This window comes from Pagrus pagrus, assembly GCF_965226575.1.
Source record: "Pagrus pagrus genome assembly, chromosome: 15".
Classification (NCBI taxonomy): domain Eukaryota; kingdom Metazoa; phylum Chordata; class Actinopteri; order Spariformes; family Sparidae; genus Pagrus; species Pagrus pagrus.
In genome coordinates, this window is record NC_140199.1 from 5042456 (window position 1) to 5053149 (window position 10694).

Consider the following 10694-nt stretch of genomic DNA (forward strand, 5'->3'; position numbering starts at 1 on the left):
AAGAAAGTTGTTGGTCGCCGGCTGCCATGTGATCCTCCGGCCGAACCCGGCCAGAATGTCAACCGTCAGTCGTAGCCCGTCGGCCGGTAAAGACGCCGCTCCTCCCCGGTGAACTGAACCCCAACACGTCGACTTGTCTTCCCCCCCCCCGGAGGTCCTGCCCTCCTCCTAACTTCAGGCCGAGGAGCCAGGGGAAGTCTGCCGGTGAAGAGCGACTTCCAGCGGGGAGCAACATGCGCTCCGTGGTGGGATTGGCTGCCATTGTGGCGGCGGCGAGTGTCTACCTCTACCTGCTGTCCACTCATCTCCCCCCGGGACCAGAGCACGTCCAGCCGGGCTCCGAGGGGCAGGACGAGGCGGTGCAGGAGTACAGGTGGGGCAAAGGAAAGAGACACAGTGACTTTATATTCAAACTTACATTACTATCTGTGTAAAATACAGAGGAAACAACTCAAAATCATTATAATACTGGGCTATTAAATTACTTCTGCTGTAAGATAATTTTATGGCCTAAAAGCCCAAGTTTTTGGGTCAGCATGATGAAAAGTAACTAAGTGCATTTACTCAACTACTGGCTTATTACAGGCTTATTAATTGCAATGTTAAGGTACTTAAATAATTCAATTTTCTGACACTTTATTCTTTTATTTACTACATTTATTAGTAAATATTGCACTTTTTACTCCACTAAATGTTTCTGATAAGCTTTAGTTACTAGTTACCTTGTACATTCAGGTTATTTATATAAATAAATGATGATGTATGCAATGTTTACTAAGATACTCAGCAGCATGAAAAGTATATTTAATACATTTAATGCTTTTCTAATTATAACCCAGTCACAAAATATAATTCTTAAAGGAGTCATTCCGCAAAATGAGTGCTTTAACTTTTGGTACATTAAATATAATTACTTTTACCTACATAAAACATGGAATGCTTTACTTAAAAAATGAGTATTTATACACTTTGTTGTTGCTACTTTTATTAAGTTAAACAAAAAAGTTCTGAGTTATTCTCAAAACACTGGCAGTGACCGTGCAGTGACTCAGTTGTCGGAGTACTGGTTCGGGTTTTCCCCCCTACATTACAGAAACATCAAGTGTCTCAGAGACTAAATTACCCACAGCCATGATTGCAAAAACTTCCCCCCGTCATGGCTCCCAATCTTTTTGGCTTGTGACTGTACGGGAGGATATGAAAATAAATGCGATTCATGATATTATCCTGATAACCAACAAAATTATGCTTAAAACTCTTAAAATGGCACTAAAATGTACCTAAACGGAGAAAACTGGACGTGTTGAGTACGTGTCCACGCATCTGTTTAACTTTTTTTCTGGGGGATACGATGGAGAAGCTTTGCCATCCGCCATAGTGACAGGTTTAGGATTATTTCTGGATTATTTTCAGATTATTTTATTCTGAAAATAATCCAAAAAATCTATACATTTGTGGGCTAGACACCTTTTTCAAGTCATTCATCTGAGGATATTGACGATTTTCGATTATGGTGTTTTTATCGCAATCCTCGATAAAATCTTTTACTGTCACATCCGACTACTGACCCCCAATAATAAATCAATATCTGTTGTCGCAGTTTCTGGACATTAAGTGTGAGCAGTTCAAAGACAGTGAAAGAAAATAGAAACAATAAGCAAAAATTCAAACAGGTGTGGTGTGAACATATTGTAATGTCTCATAGTTTAGGGTCATAATGACCCCTCATATTTACCTGAAATCCTCTTAAAGGTGTTATGTGTAAGAAAAGTTGATTTTTGAGTCTGACTCCCAACCTGTCAAATGATGACGTTCTGGGATTGTAGGTCCGGTCGGCCACCATCCCAAAGTTTTTGATGAGTTGGGAATGAGTCTCAAAAATCAACTTTTCTTATAAATAACACCTTTAAAGGATTGAAGACCAACAACACTGTTTACCTTCCTCTTTCCCAGTGCATGCTGGGATAGGATCCCTGGGAGGGAGGAAATAAGTAAAGGAAATAACAACCTCGCTAATCAGTTCTTGACAGTCTGTGGTGATTTGAGCATTTCAACACCAGCCACCCGTAGATTTGTCATAATAACATTGTGTTCTCGGATTTAATATTAATAATATTAATGTCAGCATAGCTATTAAATATTAAAAGTCTTTTTATATTCTCATCTCCTCTCCTTTCTTTTTCTCTCCTCTCGGTACATTTTGGACTGATCGCATTACTCCTCAGAATTTGTGTGAGTGTTCGGTGTGTGTGTGTGCGTGTGTGTGTGTGTGTGTGTGTGTGTGTGTGAGTCTTATAAGTGGTATGTTGTAATGTGCCAGACGGTCAAATGTGAGGTTGTCTAGGGATGATAGAATAACGCCGACCCAGACACTCTGAGGCCAAGAGCAGGGCCCAAGTGTGTGTGTGTGTGTTAGTGTGTGTGTGTTTGCACCCATTACTCATATTATACTCTTACTTATCAAGTAATTTAAGTGAGTGAACTTGGTTGGCATCATGTTTGCTCAGCCGTGTATTTCTGTGTGCGACTGTGATTTCAGTGATGAGATATTGGAGTTAAGATTTATTAGCATCATATCGGCTCAGCAGTGAAATTGTACACAAAAGTCATGTTACAATATTACTGTGGAAAAAGTGAAAGTCACTCATGTGAATAGTCTTTAAGTATCCATTTTGTAAAGTCTGTTCTGAATTGATTTCTCTCTTGTGTTTGACTTCATAAAGTGTCGGGGAAAGGGTTTTGCCAGGATAATCTTTTAATTTTTTTTCCTTTTTCATGTCTGAAACTGAGTGAAAAAGTTTTGGTCATGTGTGAAACAGGGTGAAAAAGTACATTTCGGGATTTTTTTTTTTTTCCATAAGATTTTTGTTTTAGCTGGTTTTCCTAGATTTATAAGAAATATTTTAATCGCTTTCATCTCCTCCAGAATTCATTTTCACCTGGTTTCACACATTAAAAAAATCCTTCTGAAAAGAATACATTGTTTGAAAAAACCCATATATTTTTTTGAAAAACCCATATTTTTTGAAAAAGAAAACTGATTTTTTTGAAGAAAAAAAACCAAAATTGTTTTGAAAAAGTTTTTCCACAAAAAAACTGATTTTCTTCTTCAAAAAGTCTTGTTTTTGTCCTAGATTTTTAAGAAATATTTTACTCACTTTCATCTCCTCCAGAATTTGTTTTCACCTGGTTTCACACAAAAAAAATCCTTCTTTTTGAAAAAAAACCCAAGATTTTTTTGAAAAAAAAACCCAGATTTTTTTTTTAAAGAAACTCCAGATTTCTTTGAAAAACCCCCACATTTAAAAAAAAAAAATGTTTCAAAAAAAGAAAATGATTTTCTTTTTCAAAAACTCTTGTTTTTCTCCTAGATTTTAAAAAAATGTTTTACTCGTTTCCATCTCCTCCAGAATTAGTTTTCACCTGGTTTCACTCAAAACAGATTTTTGTAGTTTTGGGGGGGGGGGTTTTCGGGAAAAAAAACGTCTTTTTTTTTTTAAAAAAACCCAGATTTTTTGGGGGAAAAAACCCTCAGATTTTTTTTGAAAAAAAACAACAGATTTTTTGAAAAAAAACGGATCTTTTTTTTTTAAAGAAACTCCAGATTTCTTTGAAAACCCCCCCAATTTTTTTGATCTTTTTTTCAAAAAAAGAAACTGATTTTCTTTTTCAAAAACTCTTGTTTTTCTCCTAGATTTTTTTAAAATGTTCTACTCACTTTCATCTCCTCCAGAATTCGTTTTCACCTGGTTTTTTTAAAGAAACCCCAGATTAAAAAAAAAACACATTTTTGAATTTCTTCTTCAAAAAAAGAAACTGATTTTCTTTTTCAAAAAATCTTGTTTTTCTCCTAGATATTTTTGAAAAATGTTTTACTCACTTTCATATCCTCCAGAATTCGAAAATCCTTCTTTTTGAAAAAAAAACAGATTTTTTTGAAAAAAAAACAGATTTTTTTGAAAAAAAAACGATCTTTTTGAAGAAAAAAAAACAGATTTTTTTGAAAAAAAAACATCTTTTTGAAAAAAAAAACAACAGATTTTTTTTTGGAAAAAAAACAAAAAACTGATTGTTTTTGAAAAAAAAACAGATTTCTTTGAAAAAATAAAATTTCAATCAAAAAAAAAATGATTTTCTTTTTCAAAAACTCTTGTTTTTCTCCTAGATTTTTAAAAAATGTTTTACTCGTTTCCATCTCCTCCAGAATTAGTTTTAACCTGGTTTCACTCAAAACAGATTTTTGTAGTTTTGGGGGGGGGGGGGTTTCGGGAAAAAAAAACGTCTTTTTTTTCAAAAAAATCTTTTAATCACTTTTATCTCCTCCAGAATTAATTTTCACCTGGTTTCACTCATAAAAAATCCTTCTTTTTGAAAAAACCCAGATCTTTTTTTTTAAGAAACCCCTGATTTTTTTTTTTTTTTAAAAAACACATTTTTTGAATTTTCGTTTTCAAAAAATCTTGTTTTTCTCCTAGATCTTAGAAAAAAATGTTTTACTCACTTTCATCTCCTCCAGAATTTGTTTTCACTTGGTTTCACACATAAAAAAATCCTTCTTTTTGAAAAAAACAGAATTTTTTTTTTTTTTTTTTTTTAAACAGATTTTATTTAGAAAAAACAGAATTTTTTTAAGGAAGTTTTTTTTTTTTGAGAAAAAAACATTTTTTTGAAAAAAAAAATCAACAAAGAAAATTATTTTCTTTTTCAAAAACTCTTGTTTTTCTCCTAGATTTTAAAAAAATGTTTAACTCGCTTTCATCTCCTCCAGAATTCGTTTTCACCTGGTTTCACTAAAAACAGATTTTTGTAGTTTTAAAAACTTTTTTTTTTTCAAAAAAATCCCCCAGATTTTTTCAACTCGGTTTCATCTCCTCCAGAATTTATTTTCACCTGGTTTCACGCATGAAAAATAAAATTTCTGCAAAGAATACATTGTTTGAAAAAACAGATTTCAAAAATGTTTTTTTACAATAAATTTGTATCTTTTCAAACAATGTATTCTGTTTTCAAAAAAATTAAATGAAATTGTATCACTTTTTATAGTTTTAACAACATCAGTCTCTCAACATTAAACCTGACGTGACACCGCTTCATATCAGTTCCTAGTTGTGATGTAGTGAATCAAACTACCGGCCTATATGTGAACACTTCTGTGTGTGTGTCTGTGAATGTGTGTCTCATGGGGTTATGTGTAAGCGAAATTAAAAGTGCCCACATTGACACATTACCCTCGTTAAATACAGTACATACATTCATACAGTCATCAACCTGCCGGCCAATGAGAGAAGGGAATGGTTGAACGCTGACCAGTAGGAAGAAGGAGTGCTGAAGGTCAGAGCAGGTGGGAGAGGAAGTCGGCATCTTGAGTTTCAAGTGGGGGGGCGATTCTGGGTGTGTGTGTGTGTGTGTGTGTGAGAGAGAGGAGTGTTTTCATACCCTCAGCTCAAGTCTACAGGCAGCGACACTATTTCTGTCCCCCAATCAAATGTATCCTATTACCCTCCCACACGCTTTTGCAAACACACACATACACACACGCACACACACACACTGCCCACTATCTTCTTTCTTATATGATCTTTCCTTTTATTTCTCTGTAATAACGTTTTGCAGCCATGTTTTGTTGTGTCAAGCTTATATTTGGTTCACTCAAAACACATTTCATATTACAAGTTACCCATCGTGCTGTTAAAGTAGGCAGCTGTAGCTCAGGAGGTAGACTGCATCGCCAAGTTATCAGGTGGTCGCTGGTTCGATTCCTGTTTTGTTCAGAAATGCAAGTCCATTTGCCACTACTTTTTAAGTATGAGTTTAAAAGCAATAAATCAAGAATCAAGTCATGCACAAGAAAATAGCCAATGAACATCAGACATCACAGACATGGTGGTGAAAAGCTTTATTGTTTATTGTTCATTCAGGATTAGCTGAAAAGTCAGTAGGTACCAATGTTTGTTCTGTTGCGTTTCTCCACGCAGGCTGAAGTTCCCGTCGGACCTGGACGAGCTGCGGGAGCTCGCAGAGATGCTCAAGTTTTATAAAAGAGAAAATCACGGCTACGTCCTGCTGCTGTTCTGCAGCGCCTACCTCTACAAACAGTCCTTCGCCATACCGGGCTCCTCTTTGCTGGTGAGACATACTGGACACACACAGTTACATGATTCTGACCAGACCTGTGGAGAGAATTCATTAATCGTCTATTCAGAAAATCTTATTTTCTCCTAGATTTAAACAAAAAAATGGTTTACTCGCTTTCATCTCCTCAATAATTCACTTTTCACCTGGTTTCACACATTAAAAAAATCCTTCTGCAAAGAATACATTGTTTGAAAAAACCCAGATTTTTTGGGAAAACCCCCCAGATTTAAAAATTTTTTTTTTTTTTTATAAAAAACAGATTTATTTGAAAAAAAACCTGAAATTTTTTTGGGGGGAAAACCTTTTTTTTTTTTTTTTTAAAACCCAAAATTTTTTGGAAAAAACCACAGATTTATTTGAAGGAAACAGATTTATTTGAAAAAAAAAAACGAGACAAAAATAGATTTAAAAAAAAAAACATCAGACAGTTCTGGTTTGACAGAGTCGTCAGAACATCTACATCTTATTGACTCAGGAAGATAATATTTATTAAAAAACAAGAAAGTTGCATTCAAAGAATTGTTGACACTCATATCACACATATACATTCTGACAAACATACAGAGGAATGATGCACAGTACTCGGTTCACACAAATGACTAATCCATCTCTCTCATCCATCCATCCATTCCTCCCCCCCTCTTTCAGAACATGTTAGCCGGTGCGATATTCGGGCCCTGGGAGGGTCTGGTGCTGGCCTGCCTGCTCACCACCACAGGCTCCACATTCTGCTACCTGCTCTCCTCTGCGTTTGGGAAGCAGCATGTGGTTCAGCTCTTCCCTGACAAGGTTGCCCTGCTGCAGAGGAAGGTAGGCGACTGATAGTCCATGGTAGCAGCTCTGTGATGGAAAAAGAAGCCATGTTTTTTTTAATTAATTTTTTTTCATTCTCTTTCTGCTTTCATCTACTTTCCCCTCACTTCCTCTCACCATCTTTGTTCTTTTCTCTCCCTTTTCTTCTTCCCTCTCCTGTCAGGTGGAGGAAAACCGTAGCAGTTTGTTCTTCTTCCTCCTTTTCCTCCGTTTCTTCCCTATGACTCCTAACTGGTTCCTTAACATCACCTGTCCTGTCCTCAACATCCCTATGCCCATTTTCTTCTTCTCTGTGTTCATAGGTGAGGCTACACCACACTAAATAAAACACAAACACACAACACAGATAGCCACAAACTCTGATCACCCGGCTGCTGATCTCTCCTCCAGGTTTGATCCCCTACAACTTCATCTGTGTTCGCACCGGCTCCATCCTCTCAGAGATCTCCTCCCTGGATGACATTTTCTCCTGGGGGACGCTGGCTCAGCTCCTCGCCATCGCCCTCATGGCTCTCCTCCCCGGAGCGCTGATCAAACGTTACGGCAAAACTCACCTCAAGGTGGACGGCATGGACAGCAACGGACCGAGCCAGGCTGAGATCAAGCAGGACCGGAAGAGACGATGAGTCTGGGGTAGAAGAGGAAAGAGTCGTCGGGTTTGGTGCGATTCCCAAACACAACATGGTGTCAGAAGAACTGAGATGGAAAACACTCTCTGCTGAGTGGTACGCGACCTTTGTCCTCGTGAGCCCTGAGATTTCTGTAAGGTCACACCAAAGTCTCCTCATACTTACAGTATGATCCGTTCTGAAAGTCTGGAAACGTCTTCAGGTCATGTTACACCAGGCTGCAGGCTTCTGTCTCCTCACAGTTCACATCTCTCACAGCTGAAGTGATATCTTCTGAGATGGGCCCCAAAAACCAAAAACAAGCAGCTTTAAATGACCTTGATTTTTAATTGACACAGAGGGATGACCCCGAAAATGACAATATAGATTCAATTTCGCCCAACTAGATGTTTCATGCTTGTCAATTATTGAGATGGTTTGGAAATGAAATACTGTCTCACTGACCCGAAACAGACTGTTGCCCTCTTGTCATACGGAGAGTTTCCAGCCTCAGGGCAACCAAAGACTGCCTCTCTGTTCGCGGTCTGTTGTACATCACAGTTTTGCTCTTGATACGTTTCTTTCTCTCTTCGCCTCCATGAAGAATTGTGCAACTGTGCCAAGTTACCACGAGAGCTTTGAAAGTAATTAGTTACACAGGAGGCCCAGCTTGACCCTGCTGTGGAAGAATCTGTTCTGGATCTCCTCACAAACCTTTGCCACTTTTTGTTCCTTTTGTTTTTTGTTTATTTAAACGTCTGCTGTGGATTATGGAGATCAGGCGGTTAACCAGTGCAGCCATTAAGGTTCTGGGATTTGCATGGAAAAAAAAGTTTTAGTATATTTGGACTTTTGAATGTCTCAAGATTGAGTGAGTCTGTTTTCCTCAAGCACTTATGTGTCTTAATGTAGCCGTGGCTGCCTTGACGGATCGGTTTTACAGTAGCTAACCGACAGTGACAAGGTTTGATCTTCTCACGATGGTCTCAGCAAAGAGAAATGTAACTTCCTATGAACACAAACACACTGTAATGTGGTGAGCAGCTCCCTGAACTCTTAAAATATAAATGTATCCTTTTCTTGTCAGAGAGTTTTGTACATTAAGTGACATTTTCTTAAAGATATAACCAGCTGTAACTCTTTAACCTTTACCGAGCCTGCACTACATCACATTGACAGGTACACACATTCTCACCGTGTTGCTGCCACAATGACACAATGAGGGTTCTTGTGTTGTACTTGCTCAAGGGCACCTTGACATCACCTGAGGGAAAAGTTTACTCCCTTCCTTTTTCACTCAACTTAGCCTTTTTTCAAGTATCTTTGTATTTGAATTGTGAAACAGTCACGAGAAGATCTCATCTTGTGCTCCGGTGAAAATGAAGCCTTTAACTGAGTGTCGTGTTGCACCGTGTCTGTTGCTATCAGTGTATCTGATACACTTTAAATGTGGAAATGTACTTTTTTTTATCAGTATTTTGCAGAGTGGAGAGTCTATAGTAAATGGTCTTACGTTGTAGCTTCTTACCAAAGAAAAAAAAATAAGATTAACCAGAAGGAGCAAGCTGTACATGTTTGCCTTAAATTCAGGTGTGACTGTAGCGACGAGGGACAGTCTGCAACTGTGAAGCCTTTACTTTCTGCAGATCTGGATTGTCTGTTGTATATTTTAGAGGTATTTCAGAGTTCAGAGATATTTTGTAAAATACTTGTTCTTTCTTTAGCCTGACAGTGTTGTGAAGTTCAGGATCTTTAGTTACGGAGGTGAGAAATGTCAAAAACAATGTCAATAAGGATTTTTCTCATGTGTGAAACCAGGTGAAAACAAATTCTGGAGGAGACGAAAGTGAGTAAAAAGTTTTTTCAAATTTCGAATCTAGGAGAAAAACTAGATTTTTAGCAAAAAAAAACAGATTTTTGGATTAAAAAAAGGTTTTGAAAAAAAAAAACTGATTTTCTTTTTCAAAAATATCTTGTTTTTCCCCCCCAAAATCATTTTTTTTTTAATCCAAAAATCTATTCTTTTTTGCTAAAAATCTAGTTTTTCTCCAAGAAAAAAAAAAAAAAATGTTTTACTCGCCTTCTTCTCCTCCAAATTTGTTTTCACCTGGTTTCACACATAAAAAAAAAATCCTTCTGCAAAAAATACATGGTTTGAAAAAACAGATTTCTTAAAAAAAAAAAAATTTTTTTGAAACAAGATTTTTTGAGAAAAAAACCCTGATTTTTTGAAAGTAGTTTTTTTTTTTTTTTTTTTTTAAACAAGATTTTTTTTAACTCTAAAAAAAACTACTTTTAAAAAATAATGTTTTTTTCAAGCAATGTATTTTTTGCAGAAGGATTTATTTGATGTGTGAAACCAGGTGAAAGCGAATTCTGGAGGAGACAAAAGCGAGTAAAACTTTTTTTTAAATCTAGGGAAAAAAACAGATTTTAAGTTAAAAAGAATAGATTTTTAGATTTAAAAAAACAGATTTTTGCAAAAGAAAATCAGTTTTTGTTTTTCTAATTTTCTTCTTTTTTTTTTTTTTTTTTTAAAAATCTGTTGTTTTTTAAAAACCCAGATTTTTTTTTTTGCATATTGTCTGTTCGTCTGTTCAGAGATAATTTGTAAAATCCTTTTTCTCTCTTTAGCCTGACGTGTTGTGAAGTTCAGGATCTTTAGTTACAGAGGTGAGAAATGTCAAAAACAATGTCAATAAGACCCAAAGTGCCAATTATCCCATTTGGATCTGCTGCTCACGTCCCAACAGCAAAATTAAATGAATTTAAGATGCAAAAAATGTCCTTTTTTTATTAATGATTTTTGTTCTCCTCTTTGACCAAAAAAAAGAAAAAAAGAACCTTTTTTGAGGATAATACAGGTTTTTGTGACAAAGTGAAACATGTACGATTTTGGATGCAAACAATAGTTTATTTGTGCCTTTTCTTGCAGTCGCACAGTCATCGACCCTGATTGATTTACTGCAACGCACTTGAAACAAAACATCGATCAACGACACACAGATACAACCTCACATTATAATCTCTCTTGTTCTCTCTCAGAGCTTACACACACACACACACACACACACACACACACACACAGAAACTCAAGACATTTTTGTTCATGCACACAAACACATTTACACACACACA

At 36.3% G+C, this 10694-nt stretch overlaps 1 protein-coding gene across 1 annotated transcript; it reads left to right on the forward strand.

Moving 5' to 3' along the window:
• On the forward strand, positions 1-10376 carry LOC311270618 (transmembrane protein 41A-B-like). The gene is made up of 5 exons (XM_084375612.1): positions 1-373; positions 5976-6126; positions 6784-6945; positions 7112-7250; positions 7339-10376. The coding sequence occupies exons 1-5, from the start codon at positions 234-236 to the stop codon at positions 7572-7574; spliced, it is 828 nt and encodes a 275-aa protein (XP_084231738.1). The 5' UTR covers positions 1-233; the 3' UTR covers positions 7575-10376.
• The last annotated feature ends 318 nt before the right edge of the window (positions 10377-10694 follow it).

Coding starts and splice junctions, on each gene's coding strand:
- LOC311270618 (XM_084375612.1), top strand. CDS start 234: ATGCGCTCCGTGGTGGGATTGGCTGCCATTGTGGCGGCGGCGAGTGTC. Junction 6,127..6,783: donor TACCGGGCTCCTCTTTGCTG/GTGAGACATACT, acceptor CCCCTCTTTCAG/AACATGTTAGCCGGTGCGAT. Junction 7,251..7,338: donor CTTCTTCTCTGTGTTCATAG/GTGAGGCTACAC, acceptor TCTCTCCTCCAG/GTTTGATCCCCTACAACTTC.